The sequence below is a fragment of the Rhinoderma darwinii genome, chromosome 9 (genome assembly GCF_050947455.1).
Source record: "Rhinoderma darwinii isolate aRhiDar2 chromosome 9, aRhiDar2.hap1, whole genome shotgun sequence".
NCBI lineage: Eukaryota > Metazoa > Chordata > Amphibia > Anura > Rhinodermatidae > Rhinoderma > Rhinoderma darwinii.
This window is the reverse complement of record NC_134695.1, coordinates 8963798-8982230: the sequence shown is the minus strand read 5'-3', so window position 1 is coordinate 8982230 and position 18433 is coordinate 8963798. Positions and strand designations below refer to the sequence as shown.

The 18433-nt window shown below is 41.5% G+C and overlaps 1 protein-coding gene across 2 annotated transcripts in view; it reads right to left on the bottom strand.

Moving 5' to 3' along the window:
• Positions 1–3863: 3863 nt before the first annotated feature.
• The window catches only part of OTUB1 (OTU deubiquitinase, ubiquitin aldehyde binding 1), a 66889-nt gene continuing 52319 nt past the window's right edge, over positions 3864–18433 (bottom strand). The window contains exon 7 of one of the 2 annotated variants that reach the window (XM_075837235.1): positions 3864–4007. In XM_075837235.1, coding sequence (XP_075693350.1) covers positions 3885–4007 — 123 coding nt within the window. In that variant the 3' untranslated portion in view covers positions 3864–3884. The remainder of the gene's footprint in view (positions 4008–18433) is intronic. The other variant, XR_012850532.1, reaches the window with a different exon arrangement.

Below are 18433 nucleotides of genomic sequence, written 5' to 3'. Positions count from 1 at the left end.
GTAATAAACGGCTGTTTGGACACACAGCAGGGCTTAGAAGGGAAAGAGCACTATTTGGCTTTTTGAGATCACATTTAGCAGGAATGGTTTGCGGAGGCCATGTCGCATTTACAAAGCCCCTGAGGGGACAAAACAGTGAAAACGCCCCAAAAAGGGACTCCATTTAGGAAACTACACCTCTTGAGGAATTCATCTAGGGGTGTAGTAAGCATTTTGACCCCACAGATGTTTCATACAATTTATTAGAATTAGGCAGTGAAAATAAAAACAGTCCTTTTTCTTCAATAAGACGTAGCTTTAGCGCAAATTTTTTCATTTTCTCAACAAATAAAGGAAAAAAAGAACCCAAAATTTGTAAAGCAATTTCTCCCGAGTACGGCAATACCCCATATGTGGTCATAAACTGCTGTTTGGGCAAACGGCAGGGCTCAGAAGGAAAGGACCGCCATTTGGAGTGCAGATGTTGCTGGATTGGTTTCTGGGCGCCTGTGGGCCCAAAACAGTGGAAACCCCCCAGAAGTGACCCCATTTTGGAAACGACACCCCTCAATGCATTTACCAAGGGGTGTAGTAAGCATTTTAACCCTGCAGGTGTTTTGTAGAAATTAGTGTTCACTCGATGTTGCAGAGTGAAAATTGGATTTTCTTCCATAGATATGCCAATATTTGGTGCCCGGCTTGTGCCACCATAACAAGACAGCCCTCTAATTATTATGCAGTGTTTCCCGGTTTTAGAAACACCCTACATGTGGCCCTAATCTTTTGCCTGGACATATGACAGGGCTCAGGAGTGAAGAGTACCATGCGGAGTGGAGGCCTAATTTGGGATTTACAAAGTATTGGTTCACAACTGCAGTGGCTCAGATGTGAAATAATAAAAAGAAACCCCTGAGAAGTGACCCCATTATGGAAACTGCACCCCTCAAGGCATTTATTAAGAGGTGTAGTGAGCATTTTCACCCCACAGGTCTTTTCCATAAATGAATGCACTGCGGATGGTGCAAATTAAAAATTTATATTTTTCCCTAGATATGCCATTCAGTGGCAAATATGTCATGCCAAGCTTATGACACTGGAGACACACACCCCAAAAATTGTTAAAAGGGTTCTCCCGGGTATGACGATGCCATATATGTTGAAGGAAACTGCTGTTTGGGCACGCTGTAGGGTTCAGAGCCGAGGGAGCACCATTTGGCTTTTGGAGAGCGGATTTTGCTTGGTACTAAATTTGTTTGACTATTGCTGGTGTTTTATAATGTGGGGGTACATGTAAGCGGGGCGGAGTATATAAGGGGCATAGTCAGGTGGTATGAAAAAAAAAAAAAAATCCATAGATGTGTGTTACGCTGTGAAGCAATCCTTTCTGCACAGGCCGGTGTCGCACTGATATATGGCGTCCTTTCTTATCCCCCTTTTGATCCACACTCCGCACCTTTGTAGTTTGAGGAATTTTGCTGTGAAGTGTTGTCCTGGTATAATACGGGCACCGTCGCTTCCAGCAGATATGTTTGGGCTCTCCCTTTCCTGGTTCCCTAATTTTAGGTCCTTGATAAATCGCCTCTTCAAACTGAAGAAATGTTCCCCTCGGGCACAACTGCATATTTTTTTATTTCCTGACTTATTGGAGCCATATCAATTTTATTTTTCATAGACGTAGCGGTATGAGGGCTGGTTTGTTGCGGGATGAGCTGTAGTTATTATTGGTACCATTTTGGGGTACATGTGACTTTTTGATCACCTTTTATCCTATTTTTTGGGATGCCAGGTAAACAAAAAAATGCAATTCTGGCACAGCTTTTTTCGGTTTTTTTATACAGCGTTCACCATGCATTATAAACTACATGTTAACTTTATTCTGCGGGTCAGTACGATTCTGGCGATACCTAATTTATAGCATTTTTTTATGTTTTACAACTTTTTTCACAATAAAATTACTTTTGTAAAAAGAATGTATTTTTTTTCTGTCGCCAAGTTGTGAGAACCATAACGTTTTAATTTTTTTGTCGACGGAGGTGTATGAGGGCTTGTTTTTTGCGGGACGAGCTATAGTTTTTATAGGTACCATTTTTGGATACGTGCGACTTTTTGATCACTTTTTATTCTAATATTTGTAGGGCAAAGTGACTAAAAAACAGAAACTCTGGTAACGTTTTTTACGGGTTTTTTACGCTGTTCACCGCGTGCAATAAATAATACAATATTTTGATACCTCAGGTCGTTACGGTCGTGGCGATACCAAATACATATGGTTTATTATTATTTTTCAATAATAAAGGACTTGATAAGAGTAAAAGGGGGATTGTGTTTTATTTGATTACTTGAAACTTTTATTGTTTTCAAACTTTTATTTTTTGCACTTTTTTTTACACTTTTTTTACACTTTTCTTCAAGTCCCACTAGGGGACTTGAAGGTCCAACGGTCAGATTTTTTTTTTTCTAATACATTGCACTACCTATGTAGTGCAATGTATTAGATCTGTCAGTCATTCACTGACAGCAAGCCGATTAGGCTTCGCCTCCCGGCGGGGCCTAAATCGGCTTCCGTAATGGCAGAGCAGGAGACCATTGTGTCTCCTGTTGCCATAACAGCAGTCGCCAGTCCCGATTGCCTGTCAGGGCTGGCGATCTGCTAGTAACCGCTACGATGCAGCAATCGCTTTCGATTGCTGCATCGAAGGGGTTAATGGCAGGGATCGGAGCTAGCTCCGGTTCCTGCCGTTACAGGTGGATGTCAGCTGTACAGTACAGCTGACTTCCACCGCTGATGACGCCGGATCAGCTCCTGACCCGGCGCCATCTTGCCGGCAGCTACGGAAGCCGATCAGGCTCCGCCGCCGGGCGGATCTTGACCGGCTTCAGTGCTAGGCAGACCGGGAGGCCAGTATTAGGCCTCCGGTTGCCATTGCAGCCACCGGAACCCCGGCAATTTCATTGCTGGGGCTCCGATGAGCTGCAAACACCTTAAGTGCAGCGATCGCGTTTGAGCGCTGCACTTAAGGGGTTAATGGCGGGGATCGAAGCTAATTTCGGTCCCCGCCGTTACAGTCGGATGTCAGCTGTAAGATACAGCTGAGATCCGGTGATGATGGCACCGACTCAGCTTCTGAGCCGGTGCCAAACATTTGACGTACATGTACGGCATTTTGCGGGAAGTCAGTGCTTTCCATGACGTACATGTACGTCAAATGTCGGGAAGGGGTTAAAACAATTAAAACCAGGATCACCTCGTGGATTGTCTTCATCACGGAACCGCCATTGAAGGAGCAAAAAAGCGCAACTGCGCCTGCGTATAAAGTTAAGAGGAATCTCGGGCATCAGAGATATCACATGACTTCCGCACATGTGCACCACATACAGGATGCAGCCGCGGCCATCTTTAAAATGGGAATAATAAGGAAATCCTATAAAGTTGTGCCATAAAGATATAATTCGCTGAATGTTTCTATAAACGGGTCTCAAAAAGAGACCATGTAATCAATATGTACGTAGTGCAAAGAAAATATACTAAAAATAGTGAAAATAAACGACGTATTTATTTGTTTATAAATCCATGTCTAGAAAAACGTGTATTGAAGGAAATAACGACCCCTAGTGGTTGAAAAGACAAAGTACAGGTATTCAAAAAAATAAAAAATAAAATATACAGCACAAACTCAACTATGTAAGGCTATTACAAGATGGATATATAGGATGCAGGCACCAAAGGTACAAAAATGCACCTGTGTGCAACAATGTATCCTCAAAATATGATATATATAACTCCTATTTTAACAATAGTTGTGTTTAGGATAAACAAAAAAAATTGTAGAAAAACATATACTGTCCACAATACAAAAATAAATACTAATGACACAGAAAAATAAAAATAGAAAAATAGAGATATCTCAATTGATGCCCAAAGACACATTAAAACAAAGAAACACTTTATCAAAATACAGGATATAATAAATATAAATTCGTGATGGCTTGCAATTCCAGAGGTGATCTTCAATGTAATATAGAAGAATCTGCAAAAAATAAAGAATATGTGTAAATATTAATAAATATTAAACATGTTACATGTACATATACTGTCAAAAGAAAAAAAGCGTCAACAGTGATGGATAAAGGCGCGAAGGGACGGATATCCTTCACACTAGACCACTGAGTGAAAAATCAACATTTAGCCCATTGGGCTTCAGGGTATTAAAGGCATGGTGTCGCCCCAAAAACATGTTTTTTTTTTAAAATTTAAACATTTAGTGTGTGGGTGATTAAACATTGTTCAAATTTTTTTTATTTTTTTCGCGAGTCAGGAAATATTATAAATTTTTTCAAATTTATAATACTACCCATTTTTGGTCACTAGATGGAGCTGTTTGGAGCTAGTTCCCAAAATTGCAGCATTGCAACATTGGGTTAAAAGCTCTCGCTCTAGTGAGCTCTCAGCATCCCCCCCTCCTTTATCCTGGCTAGTGCCGGGATAAACGAGGGGTTGGAAAGGTTTAACCTCCTACACTGTGTGTCGCCATTTTTTGAGGTAACCCACAGTGTAGTAGGTTTACATACAGTAGTAAACACACACAAACACTAACATACATTGAAATCGCTTACCTGCTCCTGCCGCCGCGGCTCCCTCCGGCCCGTCCGCTCCCTTTGCTGCCGCTGTTCCATGTGCACTTGTCCGGAAGCCGCGACCGGAAGTAGTAATATTACTGTCCAGCCGCGACTTCCGGTCCACAGGAAAATGGCGCCGGACGGCGCCAATTTCGAATAGGACTGTGTGGGAGCGGCGCATGCGCAGTTCCCACACAGACGCCGTACACGGCAGTCAATGGGACGGGAGCCGTTCGCAGTCCCTATGGGACTGTGGCTGCCGTATTCCATGTCTGTGTGTGTCGTTAATCGACACACACAGAAATGGAACAAAAAATGGCAGCCCCCATAGGGAAGAAAAAGTGTGAAAATAAGAAACAGTAAAACACAAACACACAAATGAAAATAAACGTTTATATGAAGGCACTAACATCTTTAACATATAAAAAAATTATTTGTGATGACACTGTTCCTTTAAGTCTATCAATCCACTGTAATTCTCTGGTTTTTAACAATTTGGTTCTATTGCCTCCACGTCTAAGTGGAGGAATGCGATCAAGAATCAGAAATCTTAGTTGTTGTTCGTTATGACCCATATCCCAAAAATGTTTGGATACGGGTAAATCCTGGCGTTTCTTTCTAATGGTGTAGCGATGTTGATTTAGCCTCGTTTTCAAGTCAAGTGTGGTTTCACCAACATACAGTAGATGACACGGGCACTGTAAAACATACACAACATGGTCGGAATTACATGTGAGATAATGACGAATATCATAACTCTTTTTCGTAAGAGGATGCACAAAGGAAGAACCTTTCAGCATAAGACCGCAATTAATGCAACTGAGGCATGGAAAACAACCTAACTTAGGTTTCACAAGATAAGTCTGTCTATCAATCTTCTGAGAGCCAGAATCAGCCCTAAACAATCTATCGCTCAGATTTCTAGAACGGCGATAAGAGAATAGAGGCAATGTGTTAAATTCCGGAATCCGTGTCACGCAATTTCCCAACATCGGCCAATGACTCTTAATGATACCAGATATCACATTGCTATGCTCCGTAAATGTGGAGACAAAAGGAATACGACTACATGAGGCCTTAGCATCTTTAGAGACAAGGAGGTCATCCCTACAAACCTGTTCAACTTGCAATCTATGTTTCAAAAGAAGTCTCTTTGGATAGCCACGGGACCGGAATCGTCTGACCATGGTATCCAAAGTTTTATCAACAGATGCTGGATCACTGACAATCCTTTTAACCCTCATCAGTTTGCTCGTATGTAGACTCTCAATCATCCTACGCGGATGACTGCTGTTGAAAAGGAGCAAATTATTGCAATCTGTGGGTTTAGTAAATAACTCTGTGACAAAAGTGTTTGCATTCAATTTGACCAGGACATCCAAAAATTGGACGTCAGTGTCAGAATGTACCATAGTGAATTTCACTTTATCATCAAAGGAATTAAGATCATTGAAAAAATCGTGTAGTGACTCACAGTCACCGGACCATATAACAAAGATATCATCTATGTATCGCCACCATCTGACAACATGATCAAAATGGTGGGATACATAGATAAAGGTTTATTATATCTTTATGGCACAACTTTATAGGATTTCCTTATTATTCCCATTTTAAAGATGGCCGCGGCTGCATCCTGTATGTGGTGCACATGTGCGGAAGTCATGTGATATCTCTCATGCCCGAGATTCCTCTTAACTTTATACGCAGGCGCAGTTGCGCTTTTTTGCTCCTTCAATGGCGGTTCCGTGATGAAGACAATCCACGAGGTGATCCTGGTTTTAATTGTTTTAAACTATTTCTAATCATTTTTATTATGCACATTTGCACAACACAGATGTTTGTCTTGATTGGATATTGGATACTTTAGTGATATCATTTCCTGTAGGTTTTATATGGTCTAATATCCATCTTATTTACACATGATCTATTTTCACTTTTTATTATGATGTATGTTGTTTTACACTAACTGTTTTTTATGGAATTTTTATGTATTTAATTCTTAATAATATTTAATTGTTTGTTAATTGACACTAGCATGTATATACCATACCGTTCACATGTTCATTGCTTGAGAAAGGCTCCAGTGGAAGGAGCTGAAACGTTGCCACTGTTTATGGGACAATAAAAGTACCCTCTTTTTTCACCTCTATCTGAACGGAGTGCTGCCTATTTTTTGTCTTATATACCATTGGGAATGTGGTCTTATCCCGTTGGCTTGCACCCATAGCATACCGGTGCGGCTGGATCCATTTGTTTATATATATATATATATATATATATATATATATATATATACCAATAGAAAAACGGCAGCACTCTAATTCAATGTACAGGTTCCAGTAATGAAGGGTGCCAGCTGATAGTCCCGATCCAAAGACCATACGTATATCCAAGAAGAAAATTCAGCTTGAGAAAGGTCCCAAGGTGGGACGGAAACGTTGCATTGCCATGTTGGCACAATAAATGTCACCTTTTTTTCACCTTGATCATTGGAGTGCTGCTGAATTTTCTTCTTGGAGATATATATATATATATATATATATATATATAAAAAGTTTAGACACTTACTTATCTGCAGCATCTCAGCTTGTATTAGGGTGTTTGTTAGTGTCAGGGAATCATTCTATAAAAACCAGCTTCCCACTCTTCAAGTGCCTCGCTTCCAGAAGCACTGTGGCATGTGGCACTGCTAGAAAAAATCTGAGAGGTCTCCCTAAGACTTTGCTTGGGCAAACACTCAGAAGGGGTGAGAGCAGGGCACAATCTAGCAGCAATACATGTGTCAAGTACAAGGACAAGAGAGATGTCCTTGTATTGACAACAATACATGGCCACACCAGCACCCATGTACCTATATGAGGTATCAGTACAGAGACCTCTAAACCAGACTGCATCCTGGACTACAATAGGTACATGGGAGGAGTGGACTTGTCAGATCAAGTCCAGAAGCAATACAGCGCCATGCGGAAATCGAGGGTGTGGTATAAGAAGCTGGCCATGCACATCATACAGATGGCATTGTACAATGCGTACGTGCTACGTCGATGTACAAGATGTACAGGCCAGAGGGGAACTTTCCTGGAATTTCAAGAGGTGGTTATCAAGAACCTTATCTCTAGGGACCAGGAAGGGGGGCACCCAGTACTTCTGGAAGTAAGGCCACACGCATAGTAACAGGGTAACATTTTTCAGGAGAAGTTCCCCAATCTGGCAAAAAGTCAAAAGAGGTGCAGAGTCTGCTCAAAGAGGGGGGATAAGGAAGGAGACAATATACCAATGTGACACGTGTCCCGAAAAACCAGGGCTCTGTATGAAAGATTGTTTTAGAATTTATCATACATCCCTTGATTTTTACTTTACCCTGTGCGCACAGCTTATCCCCCTCCATCTTTCCCTTCTGAGCACTGCCGTATGCCCAGGCAGCAGATAACAACCACATGTAGGGTATTGCTGTACCCGGGAGAACCCACATTACAGTTTGTGGTGTGGCACATGCTGGGCACAATATATCGGACACTGAAATGGCATATAGATGTTTATAGAAAATTGCAAATCTCACTCTGCACCATCTGCTGCGCATTATCTTTTACACAGTACCTGTGCGGTCAAAATGCTCACTACACCTCTAGATGAATGTCTTAAGGGGTGTAGTTTTTAAAATGGGGTCACTTCTCGGGGGTTTCAACTGTACTGGTACCTCAGGGGCTTCTGCATACATGACTTAGCAGCAGAAAAGCTCCAGTAGGCCAAATGGTGGTGCTTTCCTTCTGAGCCCTGTCGTGTGCCCAGGCACCTAATAACAGCCACATGTAGGGTATTGCCTTACCTAGGAGAACCCAAATTACAGTTTATGGGGTGTATATCTCCGCTGGCACATGCTGGGCACAATATATTGGACACTGAAATGGTATATATATATATATATATATATATATATATATATATATACATACACATACACATACATACAGGTACAGGCTAAATCTGGACTCCAAAGAACACATAGCGCTCCTTCCTTTCTAAGCCCTCCCACGGGCCCAAACGGCAGTTTATCACCACAAATGGGGTATTGCCGCACTCAGAAGAGATTAGGCAACAAAATTTGGTGTTTTTTTCCTTGTAAAAATAAGACATTTTGAGCAAAAACTACATATTATTTGAATTGGGCTTTGAATTAAAAAAATATATATATATATTTTCCAATAAGTTCTGTTGAACAACTGTTGGGTCTAAATGGTCACAACACCCATAAATGAATTCCTTGAGGGGTATAGTTTCCAATATGGGGTCAGTTTTGGGGGATTTCTACTCCTAACTCTAAGGCCTCATGCACACGAACGTATTTTTGTCCTCCCGTAAATACGGGTCCTTGGTCACACATATTCGACCCGTATTGCACCAGTATTTACGGGCCCATAAATACGGGTCCGGTGTCACCAGTATTCCACCTGTATTTACGGGAAAATTTTCGCTGCAAAATTGCACTGCACTAATCGGCAGCCCCTTCTCTCTATCAATGCAGGATAGAGAGAAGGGGCAGCCCTTTCCGAGGTAGAAGTAAAAGAAATTCATACTTCCCCGGCCGTTGCCTTGGTGACGCGTCCCTCTCTTGACATCCAGCCCGACCTCCCTGGATGACGCGGCAGTCCATGTGACCGCTGCAGCCTGTGATTGGCCTGTGATTGGTGCAGCGGTCACATGGGCTGAAACGTCATCCCGGGAGGCCGGACGGGAGGAAGAAGCAGGGAGTTATGGGTAAGTATGAAGTTCTATTTTTTTTACACGTTGATTTATATTGTGATCGGAAGTCACTGTCCAGGGTACTGAAAGAGTTACTGCCGATCAGTTAACTCTTTCAGCACCCTGGACAGTGACTATCCACGGACGTCGTCTAGCAACGCTCCCGTAATTACGGGTGCACACACGTAGTCACCCGTAATTACGGGAGCCCCATAGACGTCTATGGGCCTGCCCGTGCCGTAATTACGGCCTAATATAGGACATGTTCTATAGTTTTCAACGGCACGGGCACCTTCCCGTAAGCAAACGGGGAGGTACCCGTGGCCAATAGAAGTCTATGGGCCCGTGATTACGGGCGTTTTTACGTTCGTGTGCATGGGGCCTTACTCTTTGCTCCACAAGATATCTTGAAACCCGGCATTTAAATATATTCTAATAAAAAAAGAGGCCCCAAAATGCAGTAAGTGCTTCTGAGGCCTGTGTTTTAGTCTTCTTGCACACTTGGGCTACATGTGGGGTATTTCTAAAAACTGCAGATTCTGGGCAATACATATTTGGTAGTGTTTCTCTGGTCAAACCTTCTGTGTTGCATTAACTGGTTCCCGACCGCTGGCTGTATTTTTACAGCCAGCGGTCAGGGTCCTTAAAACCCGAGCTATAGACTTTTTACGGCTCGGGTTTCAACTTGCTGCCCGCGCGATCGGGCAGCTTAATGTCGGGTCTCCGGCTGTCAGTGACTGCCGGGGATCCTGAGGAGAGGATAGAAGCAGCTTCTGTCTTCTCCGATGTTTTTTTACACAGTGCTCAATGAACGCTGTGTATAGGAATAGAGACAGCAGCAGCGGCGCTGTCTCTATTCCTCCCGGTGATCATGTGACTGGTCACATGATCGCCGGGTGCTGTTACTGACAGACTTCTGCTGGGTCTTACTAGACCCAGCACAGACCAGTTAGTGACAATCGTCATTATGAGAGGGCTGATTTCCCCTGTAACTGGGGCTGCTGTGCACAAACATGGAAAAACATGGTGTAAAAGAAAGAAAAAAAAAATATAAAGTTCCCCAAAGGTCTTTTTTGACCTTTGAGGGACAGACCATAGTAATAAAAAAAATAGTAAAGTAAAGTGCAAAAAAAAATTAAATAATAAATACACATAAAATACCCACCCCAAAAAAACGTTTCCCCCCCCCGACAATCATTGTTGTAACGCTAGCGCTGACCCAATTACCCTAATATAGACATGTAATATATAAAAATTTACGGTAAATAATGACGATTACAAATAAAAGGTCTATTTTAGGGTAAAACGATGTTATTACCAAAAAAAAAATAGCTGAAACGTAAAAAAGTTTATTTTTTTACTATTATTTTTAAACTTTATGAATAAAAATTCTAAAATAGCAAAAAAGGTGTGTATAAAAACAATAAAAAAAAGAAACCTGCATTGTCTACGGAAAAAACGTCGCAAAAATCACGTCGTTAGCCCAACAAATAAAAAAGTTATAGCCATTTAACTAACACGTGCTAAAAATGGCTAAACGGTGTCTGGTCCTGAAGGCGCAAAATAGCCCGGTCCTGAACTGGTTAATTCCTGTGAAACGCCTAAAAGATTCAAAAAAATGTTTTAAATGCTGTTTTGAATACGTTGAGGGGTCTAGTTTTTAAATTGGGGTGTTTTATGGGGGTTTCTAATACATAGGCCCCTCAAAGCCACTTCAGAACTGAACTGGTACCTAAAAAAAAGGCTTTTGATATTTTCTTGAAAATATGAGAAATTGCTGCTTATGTTCTAAGCCTTGTAACGTCCTAGAAAAATAAAAGAATGTTCAAAAAATGATGGAAACATAAAGTAGACATATGGGAAATGTTAATTAGTAACTATTTTGTGTGGTATAACCATCTGCCTTACAAGCAGACACATTTAAATTTAAAAAGTTGCAAATTTTTAAACATTTTTGCTAAATTTTGCCATTTTTCACAAACACTCACTGTATCGACCAAATTTTACGACTAACATAAAGCCCATTGTGTCACAAGAAAACAATCTCAGAGTCGCTTGGATAGGTAAAAGCATTCCGAAGTTATTACCACATAAATTGAAGTATATCAGATTTGAAAAAAGGGCTCTGAGCCTTAAGGCACAAAGTAGGCTGCGTCCTTAAGGGGTTAAATATCACAAGAGGTGATAAGTAGTATCATCTTCAGACTGGCAAGCCCTTTCCGATTAAAGTTTTGTTTTTTTACCTGTGATTCATCTTTTGAGCTATATGCGTTTACATGGCGATTTGGTCTCGTATATGTAGGGGAAACCACCCAGCATATACAAGACTGTATTTCACAACATAAGTCAACTATTAGATGTAAAAATCTACTGTTACCTTTACCGCACCACTTTAATCCAGTAGTGACCGCCCATAGGTGTTTTTACGACGGCCACTAACAGGCTTTATTTCAATACAATTGTCTTTTTACGGCGCTGCATTGGAATAAATACAGTGGGGAACAGTTAAATCTCCCTGCTCTCAGCTACCCGAGGTAGCTAAGGGATGGGAGCAGACCTGCTCGAACGAGGGAGCGAGATCGCTATCAGTATCGATCCCGCTCGTTTAACCCCTCAGATGTGGCGCTCAATTGCAAGAGCTGCATCTGAGTGGTTTTGGAGGGATGCAACTGCAGGGTGTCGGTGTTTCGATGGCAGCCAGGGGCCTAACAAGGGCCCCCAGGTCTGCCTGCCTGTAAAAAAATAAAACCAAAAACAATGCAAGAATTGCTGTTTACTATGCATCCTGCCTTAACCCCTTAAAGACGCAGCCTAGTTTGGGCCTTAAGGCTCAGAGCCCATTTTTCAAATCTGACATATTTCACTTTATGTGGTAATAACGTCGGAATGCTTAAACCTATCCAAGCGATTCTGAGATTGTTTTCTCGTGACACATTGGGCTTTATGTTTAGTGGTAAAATTTGGACGATATATTTGAACATTCTTCTATTTTTCTTGGACATTACAAGGCTTAGAACATAAACAGCAATTTCTCATATTTTTAAGAAAATTTCAAAAGCCTTTTTTTTAAGGTACCTCTTGAGTTATGAAGTGGCTTTGAGGGGCCTATGTATTAGAAACCCCGATAAAACACCCCATTTTGAAAACTAGACCCCTCAAAGTATTCAAAACAGCATTTAGAAAGTTTTTTAAGCCTTCAGGCATTTCACAGAAATTAAAGCAAAGTAGAGGTGAAATTTGCAAATTAAATTTTTCTTGCTGAATTTCAATTGTATTCAATTTTTTTCTCTAACACAGAAGGACCAGAGAAACACCACTAAATATGTATTGTCCAGATGCTGCAGATTTTAGAAATGTCCCACATGTGTCTCTAGTGCGCTCGTGGACTAAAACACAAGCTCCAGAAGCAAAGAAGGACCTAGTGCATTTTGAGGCCTCTTTTTTATTAGAATATATTTTAGGCAGCATGCCAGGTTTGAAGAGGTGTTGAGGTGCTAAAACAGTCGGAATCCCCCAAAAGTGACCCCATTTCGGAAACTACACCCCTCAAGGAATTAATTTATGGTTGTTTTTACCATTTTGACCCCACAGTATTTACACAGCACCTATTTGAATTGGGCTGTGAAATTAAAAAAATGAAATTTTTTCCAATAAGATGTCATTTTTGATAAAAATTTCTTCTTTTCACAGGGAACAAAATACCCAATTTTGTTGCCCACTTTCTCCTGAGTGCAGCAATACCCCATTTGTGGCGATAAACTGCTGTTTGGGCCCATGGGTGGCCTCAGAAGGAAGGAGCGCTGTGTGTTCTTTGAGTGCAGATTTTGCTGGATTGGTTTTCGGGTGCCATGTCGCATTTGCAGAGCCCCAGAGGTATCAAAGCAATGGAAACCCACCATAAGTGACCCCATTTTGGAAACTACACCCCTCAAGGAATTCATTTATTAGTGTTGTGACCATTTTGACCCCATAGTTTTTTCACATAACTTATTTGAATTGGGCTGGGAATTCAAACAAAATTAATTTTTTCCAATATGTAGTTTTGGCTGAAAATTTCTTATTTTCACAAGAAATAAAATACCCCATTTTGTTGCCCAATTTGTCCTGAGTGCGGCAATGCCCAATTTGTGGTGATAAACTGACGTTTGGGCCCATGGGAGGGCTCAGAAGGAAAGAACCACCATTTGGCCTACTGGGGATTTTCTGATGCGAAGTCATGTATGCAGAAGCCCCTGAGGTACCAGTACAGTTGAAACCACCAAGAAGTGACCCCGTTTTAAAAACTACACCCCTTAAGGCATTCATCTAGAGGTGTAGTGAGCATTTTTACCAGAGACATACACCCCATAAACTGTAATGTGGGTTCTCACGTGTATGGCAATACCCTCAATGTGGCTGTTATCAGCTGCCTGGGCACACGGCAGGGCTCAGAAGGGAAAGATGAGGGGGATAAGCTGTGCGGAAGGCATCAGGGTAAGTAAAACTGGGGTAGATTAAAAATCAAGGGATGTATGATACATTTTTCATACGAAGCCTTAGTTTTTCGGGACACGTGTCACATTGATATATTGTGTCCTTTTTTGACTTTTTCCCTTCTTGCCAGTTTGGGGAACTTCTCCTGGAAAGTGTTGCCCTGGTACGATGCGTGTGGCCCCGCTTCCAGAAGTACTGGGTGCCCCCTTCTTGGTCCCTAAAAATTAGTTTCTTGATAACCACCTCTTGAAATTCCAGGAAAGTTCCCGTCTGGCCTGTACATCGACGTAGCACGTACGTATCGTACAATGCCATCTGTATGAGGTGCCCGGCCAACTTCTTATACCACACCCCATGGCGCTGTAGGGCTTCAGGACTTGATCTGACAAGTCCACCCCTCCCATGTACCTATTGTAGTCCAGGATGCAGTCTGGTTTGGGGGTCTCTGTACTGGTACCTCGTACTGGTACATGGGTACTGGTGTGACATCTCTCTTGTCCTTGTACGTGACAGACAATATGTTGCTACTAGATTGTGCCCTGCTCTCACCCCTTCTGAGTGTTTGCCCAAGCAGGGTCTTAGGGAGGCTTCTCAGATTTCTTCTAGCAGGACTGCCGCAGGACTGGAAGCGAGGCAGTTGAAGAGTGGGACGCTGGTATAAAAATTATCCAGGTAGAGGTGGTAATCCTGGACCAGCAGTGGGTGCACCAAATCCCACACAATTTTTGCATTAACTCCCAGTAAGGGGGGGCATTCTGGGGGCTGAATACTGGTGGCCTTCCCTTTATATATCCTAAATCTGTAGGTATACCCTGATGCACTCTCACACAGCTCATACAGCTTCACACCATACCTTGCCCTCTTACCCGGCAGGTACTGGCGGAATTGAAGCCTCCCTTTAAAATGTACCCAGGACTCATCAATAGAAATACACTTCTCGGGGGTGTATGCTCGGGAAAACCGGGCACTGAAACGGTCTAATAGGGGTCTCCGTTTATACAAACGGTCAAAACTGGGGTCGTCCTGGAGTAGGCAATGCTCATTAGGAGAAGCGAAGTATTGCCTCGTTTTTATTTAGGTTCCAGTTCAATTCTGAAGTTGCTTTGAGGGGCCCCTATATTAGAAACCGCCTATGAAACACCCCATTTTAGAAATTAGACCCCTCAAAGTATTCACAACAGTATTTAGAAAGTTTATGAACCCTTTAGGTGTTTCACAGGAATTTAGAGCAAAGTAGAGGTGAAATTTACATATTTATTTTTGTCAGAAAATCCTTTTTATACCATTTTTTTCTATAACACAAAAGGTTTTACCAGAGAAACGCAACTCAATATTTATTGCCCAGATTCTGCAGATTAGAGAAATATCCCACATGTGGCCTTAGTGCGGTAATGGACTGAAGCACCGGCCTCCGAAGCAAAGACGCACCTAGTGGATTTTGAGGCCTCTTTTTTTATTAGGCACCATGTCCGCTTTGAAGAGGTCTTGTGGTGCCAAAACAGTGGAAATCCCCCAAAAGTGACCCCATTTTGGAAACTAGACCCCTTGAGGAATTCATTGTCGTTTTCTTGGGGTGCATGCGGCTTTTTGATCCGTTTTTATTCTATTTTTAGGTGGCGTGGTGACTAAACAACAGCAATTCTACTATTGTTTTTATTCTATTTTTTTTACAGCGTTCATCGTGCGCTATAAATGACATTCACTTTATTCTGCGGGGCGATACGATTACGGCGATACCGTATGTTTTATAGTTTTTTTTTAATGTCTTATGGCGTTTGCACAATAAAACACGTTTTGTAAAAAATGATTCACTTTTTATGTTACCTTATTCTAAGAGCCAGAACTTTTTTATTTTTTCATCAATAAAGCCGTGCGAGGACTTATTTTTTGCGTAACGAACTGTAGTTTTGATCAGTATAATTTTTAGGTACATGCGACTTTTTGATCTCTTTTTATTCCATTTTTTGGGAGGTGAAGTGACCAAACAATTGTGTTTGGTGTCCGGTTGTTATAGTTACAATCGCCGGCCGCGATTGTAGCTTAACCCCTAAAAAGCCGCGATCGGTTCCCGCTGTACGAGACAGCAGCTGTCACAGCTCCTGTATGTGTCGGGAGGACGGCCGAAAAGTCGCTTGTACTCCAAAATGGTACCAATAAAAACAGATAACTTTGATAAAAAGTGTTTTTACTGTGTAAAAGTAGTAAAACATAAGAAAACTATATAAATTTGGTATCGTTGTAATCGGAACAACCCGCTGAATAAAGCTGTTGTGTTATTTATACCACAAGGTAAACTGCGTAAATTTAGGACGCAAAAAGGAGTGGCGAAATTGCTGGTTTGTTTCTATACCTCCCCCAAATAAAGTTTATAAAAGTTAATCAAAAAATCATATGTACCCCAAAATGGTGCTATTAAAAAATATAACTTGTCCCGCAAAAAACAAGACCTTATACAGCAAATGTCGATGCAAAAACTTAAGATAGCTGGTCATTAACCCCTTAAGGACGCAGCCTAGTTTTGGCCTTAAGGCTCAGAGCCCATTTTTGAAATCTGACATATTTCACTTTATGTGGTAATAACGTTGGAATGCTTAAACCTATCCAAGCGATTCTGAGATTGTTTTCTCGTGACACATTGGGCTTCATGTTCGTGGTAAAATTTGGTCGATATATTCAGTCTTTATTTGTGAAAAATTGCAAAATGTAGAGAAAATTTAGAAAAAATAGCATTTTTCAGAATTTAAATGCATCTGCTTGAAAAACAGACGGTTATAGCACCCAAAATAGTTACTAGTTCACATTTCCCATATGTCTACTTTGGATTGGCATCGTTTTTTGAACATTGTTTTATTTTTCTTGGACGTTACAACGTTTAGAACAATTTCTCATATTTTTAAGAAAATTTCAAATGCCTTTTTTTTAAGGTACCTCTTGAGTTCTGAAGTGGCTTTGTGGGGCCTATGTATTAGAAACACTGATAAAACACCCCATTTTAAAAACTAGACCCCTCAAAGTATTCAAAACAGCATTTAGAAAGTTTTTTTTAACCCTTCAGGCATTTCACAGGAATTAAAGCAAAGTGGAGGTGAAATTTGCAAATTTCATTTTTCTTGCTGAATTTCAATTTTATTCATTTTTTTTTTCTGTAACAGAGAAGGTTTTACCAGAGAAACACTACTAAATATCTATTATCCAGATTCTGCAGTTTTTAGAAATGTCCCACATGTGGCTCTAGTGCGCTCGTGGACTAAAAGGGTATGTGCACACACACTAATTACGTCCGTATTTGACGGACGTATTTCGGCCGCAAGTCCCGGACCGAACACAGTGCAGGGAGCCGGGCTCCTATCATCATAGTTATGTACGATGCTAGGAGTCCCTGCCTCTCTGCAGGACAACTGTCCCGTACTGTAATCATGTTTTCAGTACGGGACAGCAGTTCCACGGAGTAGCAGGGACTCCTAGCATCGTACATAAGGAGCCCGGCTCCCTGCACTGTGGTCGGTCCGGTACTTGCGGCCGAAATACGTCCGTCAATTACGGACGTAATTAGTGTGTGTGCACATACCCTTTTAGTCCACGAGCGCACTAGAGCCACATGTGGGACATTTCTAAAAACTGCAGAATCTGGATAATAGATATTTAGTAGTGTTTCTCTGGTAAAACCTTCTCTGTTACAGAAAAAAAAAATGAATAAAATTGAAATTCAGCAAGAAAAATGAAATTTGCAAATTTCACCTCCACTTTGCTTTAATTCCTGTGAAATGCCTGTGATCTCTTTTTATTAAATTTTTTGGGAGGTGAAGTGACCAAACCATTGTGATTGTGGTACGGTTTATTATTATTTTTTTTTACGCCGTTCACCGTGCGGGATAAATAACAAAATAATTTTGTAGTTCAGGCCGTTACGGACGCGGCGATACCAATTATGTATAGTTTTTTTGTTTGTTTATATATTTTTATTAATAATAAATGACTGATAAGGTAAAAAGTGGGACTTTTACTTTTATTACTTTTAAAACTTTTATGTTCTTATTTTTACACATCTTTTTTATTACTTTATTACTTTGTCCCACTAGGGGACTTGAGGGCAGGAGGCCCTGATCGCTATTCTAATACACTGCACTACATGTGTAGTGCAGTGTATTAGAACTGTCAGCTACTCACTGACAGCAAGCATAGTGGGTCCTGACGTTCTATGGCATAGCCGGACGCCATTGTTTGGTGTCCGGTTGCCATAGTCACCATCGCCGGCCGCTATCGTGTAGCAGGCCGGCGATAGCAGCTTAACCCCTAAAAAGCCGCGATCTCTATAGAACGCGGCTTTTAAGGGGTTAATCAGCGGGGACCCAGCGATCGGTCCCCGCTGTAGGAGCTGTGACAGCTGCTGTACGAGACCGAAGCTGTCACAGCTCTTGTATGTGTCGGGAGGACGGCCGAAACGGCCGTTACTCCCGAGATGTACTATTAGGTCATGGAGCGCGAACGATACAGCTGCCATGACCTAATAGTACGTCCAGGAGCGGGAAGGGGTTACAGAAGTACATAACAGAAATGGAAAATTTTACCTAGACACAGGGGTATCAATGACCGTTGGCCATGGAAGGGTTAAGCCCTATAA